At 37.6% G+C, this 18561-nt stretch overlaps 4 protein-coding genes across 5 annotated transcripts in view; 3 read left to right on the top strand and 1 right to left on the bottom strand.

The window, feature by feature from the left end:
- Window positions 1–1412: 1412 nt before the first annotated feature.
- Window positions 1413–6990, top strand: LOC143471279 (uncharacterized). Its single transcript, XM_076969701.1, has 7 exons — window positions 1413–3712; window positions 3879–3968; window positions 4058–4138; window positions 4408–4479; window positions 4868–5134; window positions 5795–6015; window positions 6093–6990. The coding sequence occupies exons 1-5, from the start codon at window positions 2758–2760 to the stop codon at window positions 5107–5109; spliced, it is 1440 nt and encodes a 479-aa protein (XP_076825816.1). The 5' UTR covers window positions 1413–2757; the 3' UTR covers window positions 5110–5134; window positions 5795–6015; window positions 6093–6990.
- A 538-nt stretch (window positions 6991–7528) lies between these two features.
- LOC143471255 (uncharacterized) overlaps window positions 7529–18561 on the top strand; it is a 34187-nt gene continuing 23154 nt past the window's right edge. Inside the window, exon 1 of the mRNA XM_076969667.1 lies at window positions 7529–8260. The gene's annotated coding sequence lies outside the window, so the exon portion shown is untranslated. The remainder of the gene's footprint in view (window positions 8261–18561) is intronic.
- LOC143471268 (uncharacterized) lies at window positions 8257–10824 on the bottom strand. Its single transcript, XM_076969690.1, has 4 exons — window positions 10604–10824; window positions 9860–10535; window positions 9674–9786; window positions 8257–9553 (listed from the first exon to the last, which is right to left on the bottom strand). The coding sequence occupies exons 2-4, from the start codon at window positions 10413–10415 to the stop codon at window positions 9128–9130; spliced, it is 1095 nt and encodes a 364-aa protein (XP_076825805.1). The 5' UTR covers window positions 10416–10535; window positions 10604–10824; the 3' UTR covers window positions 8257–9127.
- Window positions 16547–18386, top strand: LOC143471263 (uncharacterized). Of its 2 annotated transcripts, none has more exons than XM_076969680.1 (4): window positions 16547–16639; window positions 16708–17554; window positions 17650–17762; window positions 17877–18386. In XM_076969680.1, the coding sequence occupies exons 2-4, from the start codon at window positions 16732–16734 to the stop codon at window positions 18288–18290; spliced, it is 1350 nt and encodes a 449-aa protein (XP_076825795.1). In that variant the 5' UTR covers window positions 16547–16639; window positions 16708–16731; the 3' UTR covers window positions 18291–18386. The 2 variants fall into 2 exon arrangements, with proteins under 2 accessions (XP_076825795.1, XP_076825796.1); XM_076969681.1 differs by having other exon boundaries at window positions 16567–16639; window positions 16693–17554.

Raw genomic sequence — 18561 nt, 5'->3', positions numbered from 1 at the left:
AACTCGAAGTTGCCAACACTTTGCTTCTTATATGAATTCTTTGTTTCCGAAAAAAAAGTAACAGCCCGTTTTCACCATTGTCCAGAAAGTGTCATTTTTCACCATTTATACTGCTGTATGAGTACCTCAAATAAGCTGCGTGAAATCTCCAAATAGCGTCGGCGAATGGCGGCCTAATGTGAAGCCATTGTTTGTGGAACGGCGGCAACAAACTCGCCTGTTGCTAGAATAGAACTTTTTGCTTTCTAGAAACCCCTTCTTGTTTACACAAGCACTTAATGGCACGCTTTGAGTGTAACCTATCAATTTCTGAAACAAGGGAAATGTGTTTTCTGTAAAAATGATGTATATACAGTGGTGCAATGACTTTTGTGAACCGGTTGTTAACAAGCGTATGTATAGTTCTAAATATATCGGCCCTGGGTCAATATGGCATGCTGCTAGTGAGAGAACCGGATGTTGAAATATTTGAATCCCACCACTGTGTAGACCTATATACGTACGGTCCTGCTTACTTCAGGGATCATGGTATGACGTTAAAAATAACGACACCCAAAAGCTTTGTAAGTTTGTAAGTGCTTTATAAAGATCACTGAAAAAAAGATCACTGTAAAAATTGGATGAACAGAATCAGTTATAATTGCTGTAGTCAGTATGCACAGCAGGTTACTTTCTTTGATGGAAGCATCTCCCAGTGTGGTAAGTTTGTTCTTTTTGTGAGTTGTTCCATGCACAACAAGATGATACAATGGCCATTATACGCGCAATTAATTTTAATTCCTTGCGTACTTAGCAAAGTTTCCAATCTGGGGCATCCCCACTCCTTAGGGTGGATAGACTGGAAGCCGTTGGCTGTTTATGCACCATAGTTCCAAATGAAGAAATTAGGGGTGTAGGCCTAGTATACAAGTGCACAACCACAGGATGCCTTTGTATACTAGACCCCAGCCACTCAAATTGTGACATCATTTGGTTGTGCACTTGTATATTAGTACCGCAGATAATTCATGGAAATGAATAAAATAGTTTATGCAATAATGCAATTATATAACAGTAGGTTTGAGTCTCCGGTGAACACAGGGAAATATTTAATCATACACTTGGACTTTACTTGTTGTTGTCCGTTATTGATTGACCGCTTATGATGATAAAAATCGTTAAACAAAAATTGCATGACGACATGAGGTATATTATTAAAGTGGATAGTATGATAACTATATGTAATTGATGTGGATGTCGCATAGAAGTCAATTAGTATAATTCATACTGTGATTGCAAAATGTGCATGGTCAGTGCTCACATATAATAATATTTATAACACATAGCATCTTGCAGGCTGAAAAGGTACCGGTAGATGTTTATTTGTCGAGATTAACTATAGTACATATCATATGGTAGGCATTGAAAATAGGTTGCTAATTGTAGCTCACTAAAAACAAAATGTGCAATGCAATTTTCTTAGACGTGCTATCATGTTGGCATGTTTGATACCAGTAAATGCCCTCTTGCCATAGTCTCACTATATTTTTCATTGTTTGGAATTTGCTAGATTAAATTTTCTACGTTTATGAAGCGTGAATCATTAAAATGTTTGAGCTATCAAGATCTGCAGTCTATGGAAGTAAATGAGCAATTTAATATCTGTCTTTGCTAATTTTAAGCATGACAGTTGGTCTGAAATTAAAAACATCGACTCGTGGAAAAGACAAATTAAAGGGACCGGATGGATATTGCTACGTGTTTGATAAGAAAAGCATTAAACAGCCACTGACATTTTGGCGCTGTGAGAAACGCTTCTGTAAAGCGAGGCTGCATTTAAACGAAGACGGCTACAAGAAGTTGAAAGCTGGTGATCCAATTGAAACAAACATGTGGGAAGTTTTTGGCAAACACAGTGAGAAACATAGAAAAAGGAAATCAGAATGTGTTGAAGATTCTTCTAACCTCGCATTGCCAGATTGAACCCAGAATAAATCTTCTAACATCTCAATAATTAGTCAGTATCCAGCTACTGATATTCAGCACAAAAGACCTTCATCTTCTGGGCAAACTTTGACCAATTCTGGTTATTCTGTCATTCAACAGAAGGATAGCACTGGTTTACAAACTTTTCAAACAGATTGTGCTGTTGTAGGATCAATTAACACAGCAGCATCTTCATTGGAATATCAATCTTCACAAACAAAAAGGGCTCGTTTTGGAGGTACAAATAATGAAATTTTTGGAAATCAGTCACAAGCTCTAGAAGCTCAGCATTTGAGTAAAAGTTTATTGCCTGCAAATGTGACACCAGTAGTCCAGGAAAATGTTTATGTTAGCTACGTTCAAAACCCCGCTGAAAGTACCAACAAGCAACAACCTTCACGCTGTGAAACTCCTCCTATAAACAGGAAATTTTCTCTGGAAATAAGTGGAAGGAAACACATATGTGAGGATCAAGTTTATCAACTACTCAACGACTTAAAGTTTCTCATTTCAAAATTGATAGCTTGTTCTCCAATTGATAATGTTTGTGAAATTGTCTGCAAATCCCGCTGTGACGTGCTCGAGCTGTTTGAGCTGCTAAGTAATTGTCACAGTGGTGACCTTTATGAATGTGTGGAGTTGTACGAGAAAGAAAAAGTCCAAGTAAAAGTCTGGCCTGTTTCAGTGTTTCTTGATCATAGTCATATTCAAAGTTACCTTGAAAAGAATCATGGCAAGGTTTTAAGCATTTCGTATGTAAGGAATAGATATGGCTTGCTTTCTAATGCTCGTATGACTTCTATGAACAGGAGAGATCTGGATCAAAAACCAATTCCTAATCAGATTTATGTAGGAGGGAAAAAGCTCTTTGTAACTTACGAGGGACAGATGCCACAGGAACCACGCAATGATAATACCATTGTGTCATCAGAATTAAATGGAAATAAACCTGTCATTGATCTTACATCTGATTCAGAGTCAGGCCAGTCAACAAAGTTTTATGGAAATGACCAGACACCTCAAGTTGAGTTGACAAATTCTCTTCAGGTGTTTTCTGCAGCAGCCAACACTGATGGACTCTCAGAATGTCATGAAAAAGACGCTGCCCATAATGTACCTCCTATAGTAATGAACAGTTTTTCTGCGCCAGTTGTACAAAACCCACCTGACATCTGTGGACATGGTGGCAATGGTCACATTCAAAATAACTTTGAAGAAAATCATGGCAGTAATTTTGAAAGCTCTCCGGTAAAGAACGGAAACAGGCTGCTTTCTGAGAACCATTTGGCTGTAAGAAAAAATGTGAATTCGAAACTTGTCTCTGCTAAAACTTGTTATAGTGAAAGAGAAGTATCGAGCACTCAGGATGTCCAGGCCCAGCAAAAAAAATTGACACCCCAACGTGGCATTGACATATTCAGTAATATAGACCTCCTTCTGTCCGTGGCAGAATCAGTGGAAGAATCAGACCAAGCAAACAGTAGCAAGGTTGAAGGACTCAACCAGATACTTGGCGTCCAGCCCAATAATTCCCTTTCAGTGTCTTCTTCTTTAGCAGCAGCCAACTCAACTTTACAAGATGATCAAAATGTTTGCACTCAAACTCGATCGTCAGATGTAGGAGATAATTTGCCGACTCCAGTGGCACAAAACCCAACCATCTGTGCAGGTGGTTCTATGCAACGTTCTTTTTCTCAAAACTCTGCCAATAGTGCATTATTCAGCCAACCTTCCAGCACATATGTTGGTAAGACAAAATTCGCATAGCTTACATATATGTGCTAACTTCATACAGTGATACCATGTGAACTGTAACCTACGCTATAGAAGCCGGGTATGCTATGCTACAAAGCATACACACCATCATTAAAAGTTAGTCATGTTTTACTTTAGTTTCTAATCATGCTATGTAGGTGCTTCCATGAATTGTCCTGTAACTCCACTTCCTTCTTCTCAGCATTGGGTGATGAATACTTCTATGTCCACGCAACCTTTACCAGCAGGTAAGATGTTTGTGATTTCAAGACAGTTGTCAGGATAGCCCAGCTTGTCGATGCCCTACAAAATATTTCAGAACCGTGATGTACTTTAGATAATTCGTTGCAATATCCTGTTCATATGCAATACCTCAGCAATGTCCAAGCACCCACTCATTCCATGCCTGCCCCCACAGGTAAGAAAGTTATAGACAATTGTTAAAATTACAAAAAATTAACTTGTTTACTGATTTTACATTTTTTAATAAGTGTTCATAATGTTTCTAAGCATATTCAGCCCGACCCGAAAATAGATGCATATACTAACCAAAATAGCCTGACATTTTTTTTTAAATATTTCCATGCAGATTTGGATATGGATTTGGTTTGTTATTAACTTCCATTTTGTTTTTCCTATTTGGTGCTCACTGCTAGTGTTGTAAAATGTTGTTTTGCTATTTTGCAGAAAATCTTCAGCATGCAGAGATTATCAGCAAGTTAAAAACATATCAATACAAAGGTGCACTTTCATGGATAGGTAATTAACCCACAATATCTTGCATGCATTATACTTTGCTGTGATACTTTTTGACTTGGTGTCTGTAAATGTTAGTATTTAGTGATGCATATTCGCCCCATATCTGATGTAACAATTCTTAACCACCAAGTAGCCCATAGTAATTTTAGGCTTACCAGTACAGTATATTATGTATATCATTGCATGTAATGACGCGGTTGTCTTATTGCAACCTTGCTTGTTTTAAACTTGTACCTGTGCAGTGTGCACGGTTTATTTATTGAATTGTGATCAATGGACTTTGTATATTTGCTGGTAACTAACCTGTAGCCTACACCAATTCAACCACAGATAGGCCTAAAGTCGTTAAAGTGTAAACCAGGTACAAATAAGTTTTATTTATGTTTAGATGATGACAAACGTGAATTGCTGCGTGTTTATGAACAAATTCGTCTAATCAATGACGAGCAACTCACCACGTATGCAGCGGAACTCTTCCCAGAAGAGCTGGATTTATCCTTTATCAAGTTGACAGAATCACAAATTGACTCGCTCCTGTTTATTCTCATTAAAGTTGAGAAACGCATCTATGAGCTTCGTCTGTCCAGATGCTTTTCTAAACCAAAAGATGTCGGCCGATTAATTATTTGAGGCAATTCAAGCAATGCCAGGAAAGGTTTGTTTATTTATTTAATTTCTACTTTTTCGTTCGTCTTCAACTTTGTTTACGAACTCGATGTGTCGTAACAATCCGCCTTCGTTTTGCATGTGACGTCATAATAGTTTTTCCCGCTTTTAAGCAAAGATGGTTTGTTGAGATTCTGTGCGTTGTTGTTGGTCGGAATATTTTGTTTTAATTTGTTTCAACGGGTCGTAATTTCCCCGCGCAAGTTTTACTGTTTAAATCGCTGATAGATCTGGAATGCGCAGTAAACCTGGCCGCTTAAAATTCGTTCGTTTTATTGAGAAAAATGGTAAAATTTGATCGGTTCAGTTTAGGCTAAAATCAGCAGCATCTGACCAAGATTTGGCCAGAAGCAAATTTCAAATTTTTACAAAAGCAAAAGTATTTTTGCGACTTTAATATCAAGTTTTATTTCTGCAACGAATACTCAATCGTGGTTGAAGTTGGCCGCTTAAAATTCCTTCTATTTTTCTCAAAATCCAAGAATTTGTGTTGGTCCAGTAGGCTACTGTAGGCCTAAGCTACCACCGTGCTAGTTATATATTAATTAGTTAACAGTAACCAGTTAACTTGTATGAGTTAAATATTAGGATATTAGTCTTTGATATAACATCATGTTGTAGTTTAATTTTACAAACATTTTAACTCTAGATCAGATTTCTTGATGTCAATAGCAACATAATCCCGAAGATTCTTCCTTCAAAATCCTTCTTCAACAAAATCGAGGATGAGCTGTATATGTGGAAATGCTTCCCTGATGATGACGCAATAAATGGGAAGCGCGATGCGAACCAATCAAAAATCGCTGAAATTCAACGAATGCTTGATGACGAATTGGATGATGATAAGTTGATGACCAATTGGATGACTCGGTATTATTTATGTCTTGTCATGTTTGTGTGAAGTTGAACATTGCAGAGGAATTTAATCTCAAACTTTTAATTTATAGAAGTTGACGATTTATCTTGGTGAGTGCGATGGTAAATTTGAATTGGTCGAACTCCGCTCGCGAAAGCAAAGTGAGGTCTCCGTGTGACGTAATCATCTTCAAGCAAGAAATTGGTTTTACTTAGATAAATGTCGTTCTTAAAATGGTTTCATTTACACAAAAGTAAGAGCGACCGAACGCGATTATATTTTGTCAATCGCGACCTGGTCGGGAATCGAACTCGGGATATTTAGACAATGCAGATCTCGTTTATCCTGATGCGCCACGCGAAGAACTGCTAAATCTTGCTTAAAAGTAATTATAACGGTATTAGCTTGCATAGTTACGTAACAATTGTATTTGTTTGTCACATGCGATTTAATTGATTTTGTAAACATCGCATATGGTTGTGCTATTTTGTTGTGATAATTTCGAGATTTCTTATCATAGAAACTTGTTCATTGGTTTTTCTTGATAATTAATGTTGTTTTTCTATCACTGGCGATCAGTTTCATCTGTGGCGTTTGGCGCCATTTCACCGCCACGTAATGTTAGTTGCTATTTCCTTTGATTTCTTTGTTTTACCGAATTTTTTACATTCCTTAGTTAATTAACGTTGATTGCTTTGCTTTATATTTTGTTCACCTTCTGTAAATCCATTCAGTCGTTTATTTGTTTCTTAAATTCAATGCAATTCTATTCCCCACGTGTTGGCCGATTGATGTCTGCGAATGTGCTGCCGAGAAAGACACGCGACCTCATGATGAGTCAAGAAGAGTTTTTCGTGCTCTCAGACTTGAGTAGCTCTTGGTTCTGACAGCGGTCGAGAAAGCTCTGTGAGTCGTCGTCCAAGTCGGCTTTCACAATAGAAGAATATTCGCTGGAGAATGCGCAGAGAGCATCATTGTCAATGGACAGAGACGGCCACAGATGAACCAGACTAGGAGTTTATTGCTCTCACTCATTATGTCGCTTTTGGTAAGGTTTGATGGTTAGCGACCTGAGAGATTTTGTGGATCAAACAAACATATTTAACCGATAAACCGTCCTGGTTTATTTAACTACGGTCTCGATCGTAAACTGACTACACTGTGAGGTTGTTGCTTTGGGCGTTAAATTTTAGGGTGACAAAGTATTGATTAATTTGTCACAGTAACAACTAGCTTACAGAAACGCGTTTAGTTCCCATTGAATAGAAAATTACATCGCTTAATTACCCATGAAAAAATAGACAAAAATATAAGTTTTAAGCCTAAAATTCCCTTAGCTAAAAATGTTCCCGACCCCTGATTTAGATGAAAGCAGCAGCTACTTGATAACAGAACTATCTGCTTTGTGCGCTCCTGACTAAAGGAAGCAGCTCAGACATGTTTTAACACTTCTCAGTTGCATTGAACTAAGTCATTGGCGCTCGCAGCGCATACGCACGTGCGTACAATTTTCAGCTGTGTTCAGTGAAATCACGTTTATTTATAAATTTGAAAATTTACAGCCTGTCACCGAGTTTATTTCAGAGTTTTTTTATTACTATCGTCGGGATACGTCATTGGTAAGACCGTTGCCATATTTCAAGTTCTTTTACATAGGTTGGTTACTCGTTATATTTGGTTGATTTATTCTGGCTAATTTAAGCACAACATCTATGACGTCAATAAAGGATTTATTGCTGAATATTTCTTTATAATTAAGACTACCAGCGTATAGGGAGCTCATTGGGCAATAACCTCTCTCACGAACCCAATTTTAGGACTCACAGATCTTTTTTCGTTTTTAATTTTTTCGTTCGTCGTATTTCCTTGTTTGCATGTGACAACGTTTTGGCTTTTACCTTATTATATTGTGGACTGGTATACGTCGTTAAAAAATTGTTGTATTCTCGGTTCAAAGATGTGAACTAAATGAACTGCTATTGTATTCGTAAGATCAAAGAATTTATTTCATAAACTCTGACGGAAACATTTTAACCGATCAAAGTCTTATAGAACAAGAACTAAGAAAATTCTACGCATCGTTTTACAGTTGTCCCGCCTACAATGCAACACCTTACTAGGTACCAGATAAACTCGGTCGTATCCACACTCGAAATTCCCTCGATACTCGACCGGTTCAAGAAAGACGATGTCCGTTACCGAAGCCCAAAGACAGGAAGAAGATACACAATTGGAGAGAATTGTGAGACGGTTGTCAAGGTAACTAGGACTGTTATATCGAGCTGAACACAGGGTTAAAAATAGGCTGATCCGAGCGCGGCTGCTTGTAAAGCAATTCAGCAAACGACATAAGATGTAAGAAATTGTTATCGTTTGTGAATTTTGTAACTTAGGAGTCACTGATGTACCGCTATTGTTCATGACAATAGTGACTGACACTAAAAACTCATGCAAAATACATATTTTCAAATTTATTCCATTACATTGGGCACACGTACTAGAATTTTACAAGCATACAGACAAAATACACACGTTTAAAACAAGTTGGTATCGTACTACAAAGTTATACACACAAAATGGACATCTTCAAAACCAATCTAGATTGTAACATCCTACACACAATGAATAGGCCTATGTATGCAACCAGTCTAAATTGTAATCTTCGAATGGTTATTCTGGGTAAGAATTGAAGTGGTTGGCACCATCTGGATCATGCCCGATCTGCCCTTCCATAAAGTCTCCATTATTTGAAAGCCATTCGTTGAAGGGCGCTACATCGGGAATTTCCAGATACATTACCCGGCCTTTCGGTGGCTGAAGCTCAGCGAATTCTGCAAAAGCTCCGGGGTTTCTTTGCGGTTAAGTCTTTCTAAAACGGTCTAGACTTGGTGTTAACAGTTGTCGATACAAATGCGCCAGAGGTCTTTGCTAGAGGTATTGCACAACCATGCGGGCACCTTAGACCGGCTCAATCAAGACACGACCCGTTTAAGAAAGAGATTACCCAAACGAATTACTACATGCTTAAAACAACTTTATATCGAGCTAAAGAGTTGATACAATAAATTGAAATCTTCAAAACCAGTCGAAATTGTACCTTTAACATTCCGCATAAAATTGACTCGTCTACCATCCGCCTCGATCGTTACCTTTAACTGGTGCCTGTTCTGGGTAATAGTTAAAGTAGTTGGCGTCATCTGGATCATACGTGACCTGTTCATCCACAATGTCCACATCATTTGGTATCCACTCCTCTTGGTAGCCGTTGAAGGGCGCTACATCGAGAATATCGGAATGCATTACCCGATCTTGCGGTGACTGAAGGTCGGCAAATTCTTCTGAAGCTTCCGAGCTTCCCTGGGGTGACAACGCAATTTGTCCTTGCTGTCTGGGTTCGGTCGCCATATTTGAAGCTCTGGATGTATTGGAGGTGGACTCTAGGGAGTTATTTAAAGACTTGTCGCTACGCGAGACGTCATCGTTTGCTTCATGATCGCGATGGTGCTTACGTAATGAGCTGGGGTGGCTGTACTTTCGGTCGCATCCTTTGTACTTTAAAGTAAAAAATAGGAATCAATGCTTTTGGCAAAGACGCCCAAATTTTGCTGACTTCGTTTGCAAAAAAGATTTTAAATGAAAACACATGAAAGCGAAACTGGAAATGTTGCTTACCTTGCAAACATAAGGTTTTCCTTCAATGTGCATGTAGCTGTGCTTTATGCGATCAGAACTGTTGGAAAATCGTCGATCACACCCAGGATATTCGCATCGAAACCGTGTTTCTACTGAAATAAAAAATTGCAGACTTGGACTCTCATATTTCGTTAATGAAAGTGTAGAGAATGCCAGATATCTTACATGTGTGAGTTCTTATATGGATTTTGAGATTTTCACTCCGGCTAAATCGCTTTCCACATCTGAAGCATTGGAAAGATTTCTCTCCAGTGTGAACTCGGATGTGGTTGACCAGCTTGTACTTGACCTTGAAAGCTTTCAAATGACGTTTGCATTGACGCCAGTAGCAAGTGTGGTTGCTTTGTTCCGGTCCTCCGACGTGATCACAAGTGATGTGGTGGACAAACGCTTTCATGTCTTCGAAGATTAAACCGCACACTCTGCTGCCCTCCTGGCTCCGGATCATCCATTCGCACGCAGTCGGTTTCGAAAGTTGGTTGGAAAACGCTTTTTCTTTAGCGGCTGGTTGTTGAGGCTGTTGCTGTTGCTGTTGAGCTAACGGCGGCAAACGTAGAAAGTTTCGGGATTGGTGCTGATCGAATGGCCAACGGCTGTTGCTGAAAGTTTGACGTTTGCTGCTGAAAGTTTGACGATTGTTGCTGCAAGGTTGATGCGTCATGTCCGGAATAAAATGCCGGCCTCGGAGTTGTCGGATAAGGATGGGCCTGATAGTTGACATAGGGATGCTGGGCCGAGAACAAATTTTGGGGATCTCTGTTAGCTCTTGGATCGTAAGGAGCAACTGGTGGGTGGTTAGGTCCGCTCGGAGGATTCATATTCTCGATTATTTCACAGAAATCTGAAAACATAAAAACAAATAAAAAATTACGCGATTATCCAATCATATAAATGTGGAAAGATACATACCTCTGGCAGACTCTTCAACCCATATCAGGTTGTGAAAACTTCTAGGATTACTTCTGCTTCAAATGGTATCTGTCGAACACTGACCAACTACTGGACACATCTGACTGGATCCTGGTCATTTATACCTGGCCTGATCTGGCTCTGCTTTTTTCTTATCACGACATCACAATCAATTCTTTGTTTGTTTAACTTCCGATCGTTGGCGATCGCTTTCCCACCTGGTCACGTGCTGCTATTCCAAAACTCATAATTTACCTTTGGTCGCTAGTTATCGAGTCTACAACGAAGATAATTCCAGGACGCAGCACGCGTCCATCGATGACGTTACATGATGTCACCATGGGCGTGAAAGTGGAAAATATTTGCACTTACTGGGTTTATCAAGTTAAATACAAGTTAACAACTACTTGCCAATGTTCATAAACATCGGCCTAAAAAAACCACTAAACGCTCTGAAAATATTTTGGTAACAAAGTTATATAAAAACCAAATTATTATTTTAACGCCCGTCGCGTTACCCTTGTCATTGTCGGTTAATGCTAAACTTATACCAGAGCTTTTTAGTTGAGTTTTTGTTTTTAAATATCGTCATTTTCGCATAAAGATATCTAAACAAATTTTAAAATATAATAACAAAAATATTTTCATGAATTGAGAATATATCTGATCGGGTTGAGAATGCTTTCTAATTTTAGATCGTCAAAACCTGTTGAAATTAATATAATTGTCGTTTTCCGAAATTCCCTAAAATCCTCTATCATAATTATCATCATAATTGGAATAATCGACTCAGTGTTTTTCGACTTCCAAATCCTGGCATGACAGGAGACGTTTACCCCGGTTGCTGATTATCCCATTGTTACCTCACAATCTGTGTTTCCGTCTGACCGAGATAACGCTTATTTACTTACTTGGTTTGAGATCTTTTGTCTGAATTTGACTTTCGTTAACTGTAACTTTTCTTTTTGTCTTAAAAATTTCTTCTGTAAAACTGCTTGTGTTTTGGCAGTTAACCTGTATGTACAAAACGAAACCAAATGTTGTGTTGAAGTCCACTGCTATGACGTAGTAATAATGATAAAGTTGTAAACCAGTGTGGCTTTTTGCTTTTTCCCGTTATCCCTATTTTAATACATTAATGGTGTATTATAACAATGGTAATGAAAACAACGCTGCGTTTGATAAATTTTTCTCCATTTGAAATGAAAACGTAAACCGCTTTGTAACTTGACTTTTGCATTTTGCTTTATTACAACAAGAACTTAATTTACAACTCTACTGTATTTCAGCAAGAAATTAACAAATAAAAATGTTTTTTTTTTCAAAACTAATACATTTTTGTAATCGATCCGATATTCTGAGACGGACACTTTTAAATTGCCAGCTCTTAATTGTTACAGTATGCCCGTCAGATGGTCGCAATGATTAATTATTACGTCGTTATGCGCTTTATTGGTGTATACTTGTCCATGTTTATGATTTAAACAATATGAACCTACAGGATACTCTTTTGAACTTGCAGACTGGAGTCTCAATTTTATAGTTAAGAAATTTGTCCGATGGTTGCGCGACAATCAATTGTTTGTTTTCTCGTTGTTTGTTGCTCAAGGTATAAAATTGAATGAATGTCTTCAAATGAACTTCCATTGTGTTGGTTTGTTATAAGTGAAAACTAAGTAAAACGGCCAATTCGACCTTAACTCAAGGAAGCTCAATTTAAAGCGAAGTTAACTTTCTTGAAAATGAAGAAACCCTGCAACAAGAAAACAACTATTGTGAACTTTTTACGATTTCACAATAAAATTAGTGCACTGTACAACTTTGGGCAAAAACCTAAAACACTGCAGTACAAAGTTTTTACAATGACCGCCCAAATGTCTTCTCCCGGATAAGGTTAAAAAGTTACCATTTGAAGCATTAAATCATTGTTGGCAATTACTGTATTGTCTTACACAGTTCACTTTTTAAAATGCAAGGATTTCGATGCAAATTGACGTGTTTGTAAGATGTATGTCGTCATAATAACATCACAATGCCGTCTATTTTTGAATCATAGCTTTTAAAAGTCGATCGCTCTCCCACCAGCTCACCTGTCGCGATTTCCTCAGCTCATTATTTACCTTCAGACGCTACTTAAGTCTCCTACACCTGCGCTTGGCACGCGTCCATCGATAACGTCGCGTGATGTCACGATGGTCGCGAAAGTAGAAATTATTTGCACATGCACGTTCAAATCAAGCAAGACGCAATATTGTGAATACGTGTTCGTTTCAATTTCACGAAAACAATATTTTGTGCAAGTGGGAAAAGTCAAAAGTACACTTATATAGAATAAATATCCAATATATTGGAATAAGTTCATCAAGATATTAAATAAGATCGTAATTGTGTTTATTTTTGCATTGACAAAGTATATAAGGAAGAATTCGTTGCTTGGTTGAACATTTTAAGTCATTTTGAACTTTTTCGAGTGAAGATTGCGTTTTTTCTTACTACAGGAACGCGTCCATGCTTGAAAACAGGTTACAACATCATCAGATCTAAATTTTTATATTTGAATTTTTACTCCAATATTAGTTAAATGTGCAGTTATTTGCTGAAATTAGATGCTACAAATAATTGAAATTTGAAAATTGTAAATTTGATTTTCAAAACATATAAAAATAAAACGATTTAAATAATTCCAAGAACTGAAGGCTGCTCTAAATAATTTCCATAATTTCATCAATCAAATCATCTTGATTTACATGACGAAATTATCGTGTTCAGAATATTTAATTTATCGTCGTAATTGACGTGATGGCTTGCTTCCCTGATCTTACAGAACTTGGCTTGATAGCAGAGGATTATCACTGCTGGTGGTTGCCCTATTTCTACGTCACAGACTGTATTTTGCAGATGGTCGAGCGATCTTTTGTTTGCTCGTGCGACCCAAAGTGCCCTGGGTAATTCTGTCTTTCACTCGCAATTTTGTTTTGCCTTTTTTGGTAAAAAAGTTTTTAAAGTTATTCAAAAGTTTTTACAAATATTCAAAGTACATTTCCAATTTTATGTCCATAACAATAACAATCTTTAGTTTTAATAATTTAGTCGGGCAGAAAATACTACACGTTTTTTATTGACAAACAGCAGACGAAGAGCGAAAAGCTTCTCCTAGTTTCTGGGAAATAATCCGTTGTTGCGAACGTTTGGAAGCCAAGAAATGGCTTATTAAGTTATTAGTCATACAGAATAAAATTTCTTGGCCGATTTTTCTTCGAATACCCACAGTTATTAGAATACAAATCTTACTTCGTTATTTTACCAAATGTAATGATGATGTTCATTCATAGTGTTGCGGTACCAATTCATCTCCAGTACATTATAAGATTTTTCGTTATAACAAAGTCACACAGACAAAAATTTTTTTTTACTTCTACTCCTCGATCGTCTTCCCACCAAGTCACTTGCTGAGATTCATTTAATTCATTATTTACCTAGTTATCGGGCCTGCTGTGTCATTTACACCTGGGGTTGGCACGTGTCCACCGATGACGTTGCGTGATATCACAATTGAGACGAAAGTCGAAAATATTTGCACATACAGGACTGGATTGTGTACGAGACGCGTTGCCCTAAGTAAGGTGCGAAGTTTGAATTTTCGTTCAACAATTTATTTGAAACTATGATATTTTAGGTCGAAGTTAAAAAAGTCTCATACAAGTACTTTTGGACAAAGACACTTTGAAGAAATGAATTTCCACCAAACGTAAAATTTATCCAAACATTACAGGGTCATTAGACGATTTCAGAAATCTAAGACAATTTCAAAATTATTTTACCGATGTTCCATTTAGCTAATCTCGTCATATCTTCGCAAAACCAGAGTTTAATCAGCTTTAGTCATTATGCTGTAACAATAGGGTAATCACCAAAACCGATAATCGTGTTTGAATGAGCGAAGTTGAACGACAAAACGGAAGCGAGTAATTACGGTATTTATGGCGTCGTTTCAGTTTTGGAAATTTTAGGAAGTAATTATGGAATGGGCTTGAGATTTTCTGAGCGTTAATTATTATCGACAAAAGATTTTCTGTTATTTGAATGAAAATTTAAAGAAAATTAAATTAGAATTTTAAAGAAAATTTTTTTTTTAATTACCCTTAACAGTTTTTTTTGTTAAATTAAACTTAAAACTATAAAATTGAAAAAACATCGCAACAGCCAGTAACAAAGAAGCGATCACTTCTTAGATAAAAACTACAAGCAAAACCAAAATTCAACTTTCAAATCGTATAGGCTATTTTAAAACAAAAATTGCATTTTTTTATAAGTTATAACATGTTGTGAAAATTGTAAAATTATCCAAAACAGTTCCTCAGTTGGTTCCCAACTGGACCGGATTAATTTAAAGTTTGTTCAAGAAATCATAATCTTAGGCAATATTTTTAATTTCGATCAATATTGTTGTTTAGACTGACTCAAATTGTCAAAAATATTAAAAATCGTTAAACAAAAACTAAAACAAATACGGAAACAAAAACTGTTAAAATCTGGCTTTATGGCATTTTGTATATTTCTGATAGTGAAAATAATCCAGTTTAAAATATATGTATACAAGCCCAAACATTTTGAACTTTCGCGCACATTGTGACATCACGCAACGAACCGATGACGCGTGCTGGGTGCCATTGCAGACTAGATAAAGACTGGTTGTAGGGAAACAATGGGTTTTGTGGAAATCGCGACGCATATGAGCTCGTGGGAAAGCGATCTTTGGTCGGAAGTTTAAGAAACGATTGCGGGACGTCACTGTGATGACATCACAAAGCAAAATCATATGGAAAAAGGTTTAAAATTGTAAAATGGGAAACTGATGTGTTTGAGGAAAATGTTGAGGTAGATGTTTCAATGCAGCAAAACCAACCAAGTAAGCTAACTTCTAAACCTCTATTATTTTTACATTTTGCTTTTCTGGCGAAATCTTCTTAAACTTTCTAAACAAAAATCAATTGAAAGTCAAATTTATTCAATGACCCCCCCCCCCCCCCCCCCAATCAACTAAACAACCGGTATCTCGACGCCCGGATAACACTGATTGTGACGCCACAATAGGCTAATCAGCTAGTTAGTGATAAATGTTCTCCGTAAAGTTAAGTTTTTTCGAAAAGTGCGAGACAAAGGAAAACGAATAATTACATCATTAATGAAGATAATTAAACATTTCCATCGACATCAACTACCATTGAATGAGTTTAATGATGTTTAGCTAATGAAAATTAAAATAAAATATTTTCTATGCAACTACCTAAAGAAACAGAACTAAAATAAAAGTGAAAATTTTGTAAAAAGTATGGTATCTTTTCCGCAAGTTGAATTGTAAATTTACTTGATGTTTTGCAAAATTTTTTGTCTTTTATTTCCAAACAAAATATACCGCATACATTTGTACATTATAACATTTTAATCACAAGACACAACCACTCAAAGCAACAGCGATAAAAAATGGAATTCATTAAGCAGGTAATGGGTTAAAATAATAAAACTGATACCGAAATGTACTTTTGCGTTAGTTGCGTCTCATTTTTTCACCTTTCATCTGGTTTCAAAGAAACAAATGAGAGTTAGAATTTTTAAGTTTATTTCAAAAAGTGCTCAAAACGTTGTCTTCCACCGGTTAATCCTGCAAGTGCAAATATTTTCAATTTTCGCGCCCATTGTGACATCATGCAACGTCATCGATGGACGCGTGCTGCGTCCTGGAATTATCTTCGTTGTAGACTCGATAACTAGCGACCGAAGGTAAATAATGAGTTTGGGAATCGCAGCACGTGACCTGGTGAGAAAGCGATCGCCAACGATCGGAAGTTAAACAAACAAAGAATAGATTGTGACGTCGTGATAAGAAAAAAGCAAAGCCAGATCAGGCCAAGTATAAATGACCAAGACCCAGTCAGATGTGTCCAGTAATTGGTCAGTGTTCGACAGATACCATTTGAAGCAGAAGTAATCGTAAAAGTTTATACAACCTGATATGGGTTGAAAAGTCTGTCAGAGGTATGTATCTTTCCACATTTATATGATTGGATAATCGCGAAATTTTTTATCAGTTTTTATCTTTTCAGATTTTTATGATATAAATCAAGCCAATGCATCCAACAGCTTTTACCAACCGTCCGTGTGATCATTATGACTCAAGAATTAACCTGGACCTTCAAAAATTGTTCTCGTCTGCTCAACAACTATATTCCAGCTCTCAGACCCATCTCTATCCGACAACGCCGACGCCTGTATTTTATCCCGGATATGACGCATCAAGAAATTTTCATCAATCTCCACCTCTCTCATCCGGCTATCAGCATCCTTATTACTCTCAACCCCAGCAAACTTCGGTGCATTATCAAGCTCTACAACAACCATCAAACATTCAGCAACAACCATCAACCTTTCAGCAACAACCGTCAAACATTCAGCAACAACCATCAACCTTTCAGCAACAATCATCAACCTTTCAGCAACAACCATCAAACATTCAGCAACAACCGTCAAACTTTCAGAGACAGCCATTAACCATTCAGCAACAATCCCAAGCCTTGCTACAGTTACCGCCAACCGCTCAACGGCAACAGTCAGCAACTACCAAAACATCTTTTTCCAACCAACTTTCGGAACCGACTGCATGCGAATGGATGATCCGGAGCCAGGAGGGCAGCAGAGTGTGCGGTTTAATCTTCGAAGACATGAAAGCGTTTGTCCACCACATCACTTGTGATCACGTCGGAGGACCGGAACAAAGCAACCACACTTGCTACTGGCGTAACTGCAAACGTCATTTGAAAGCTTTCAAGGCCAAGTACAAGCTGGTCAACCACATCCGAGTTCACACTAGAGAGAAACCGTTCGAATGCCCAGTCTGCAGTAAGGGGTTTGGTCGGAGCGAAAATCTAAAAATCCATAAAAGAACTCACACAGGTAAGATAATATTTTAGTCTAAGCGTTATTCTTAGCATTTCCTGCACTTTCATTAACGAAATACGAGCTTCGAAGTTTGCAATGTTCTATTTCAGGCGAAAAACCGTTTCGATGCAAATATCCAGGGTGTAATCGACGATTTGCCAATAGCTCCGATCGTAAAAAGCACAGCTACATGCACAATAAAGGAAAGTTATATGCTTGCAAGGTAAGCAACATTCTCAGTTTCGCTTTCATATTGTTTCATTTTAAGACTTTTCTTTGTAAACAAAGTCAGCTGAAATTTATTTCTAAAATTCGATCATTGCCTTTTATATTAAAGTACAAAGGATGTGATCGCAGCTACACCCACCCCAGTTCGTTACGTAAGCACATACGTATGCACAAAGCAAACGGTGACGTCATGATTAGCAATAACTCACCAATCATCTCTCCCCGAACCTCGTCGTCAGAAATGACAAGTCACTCAACTGCTGCTGAAGATCCTGACGTCACGTCGATCCTCCAATCGCTCATGTCATCTCCGGAACCGGCGCAATTTGGCATCGACTACGAGTCAAATGACTTCAGTCAAGGATTTGGATTTAACGAAATGCTCTCCGGCGAAGTGGATCCTTTATGGCCTCTGGATGATGACCTCACCCGGCGAGCAGATTTCTTACAGGATTATTCTTCCGGCTGTTCTCAGTCACCCAATCATTCTTTGTCCTCATTTGACCCCGTATTCGGTGCTTAATTTTTTGAAATTTGAATTAACTTGGATAGCTTAAACCTGATGCCTTTTCTGCATAGCTGTAAATATCACGTGTGTTATGCTAAAATAAAGATCACTTTGACAACCATTTGCTGTCGTTTCTGTAATTAAATTTTCCAGGCGAATAAGTGTTTAAGTTATTAGACTCTTAATAACTTTTCCCTTTCAAATTGACACAACGTTTTTCAAGTTCTAATCGCTATAAGGCAGTGGTTCTTAAACTGGGGGGCGTGTAAGATTCCTAAGGGGGGCG

This window comes from Clavelina lepadiformis, chromosome 9 (assembly GCF_947623445.1).
Source record: "Clavelina lepadiformis chromosome 9, kaClaLepa1.1, whole genome shotgun sequence".
Lineage (NCBI taxonomy): Eukaryota > Metazoa > Chordata > Ascidiacea > Aplousobranchia > Clavelinidae > Clavelina > Clavelina lepadiformis.
Note: the sequence above shows the minus strand (reverse complement) of the source record. Positions and strands in the feature narration are given on the sequence as shown.

Excerpts from the sequence above, each read along its gene's own strand:
- LOC143471279 (XM_076969701.1), top strand. The coding sequence starts at position 2,758 with ATGACTTCTATGAACAGGAGAGATCTGGATCAAAAACCAATTCCTAAT. Across the intron at positions 3,969-4,057 it reads CACGCAACCTTTACCAGCAG|ATAATTCGTTGCAATATCCT; the intron begins GTAAGATGTTTG and ends GATGTACTTTAG. Across the intron at positions 4,480-4,867 it reads AGGTGCACTTTCATGGATAG|ATGATGACAAACGTGAATTG; the intron begins GTAATTAACCCA and ends ATTTATGTTTAG.
- LOC143471268 (XM_076969690.1), bottom strand. The coding sequence starts at position 10,415 with ATGTCAACTATCAGGCCCATCCTTATCCGACAACTCCGAGGCCGGCAT. Across the intron at positions 9,787-9,859 it reads CCATATAAGAACTCACACAT|TAGAAACACGGTTTCGATGC; the intron begins GTAAGATATCTG and ends TTTTTATTTCAG. Across the intron at positions 9,554-9,673 it reads GAAAACCTTATGTTTGCAAG|TACAAAGGATGCGACCGAAA; the intron begins GTAAGCAACATT and ends TTTACTTTAAAG.
- LOC143471263 (XM_076969680.1), top strand. The coding sequence starts at position 16,732 with ATGCATCCAACAGCTTTTACCAACCGTCCGTGTGATCATTATGACTCA. Across the intron at positions 17,555-17,649 it reads CCATAAAAGAACTCACACAG|GCGAAAAACCGTTTCGATGC; the intron begins GTAAGATAATAT and ends GTTCTATTTCAG. Across the intron at positions 17,763-17,876 it reads GAAAGTTATATGCTTGCAAG|TACAAAGGATGTGATCGCAG; the intron begins GTAAGCAACATT and ends TTTATATTAAAG.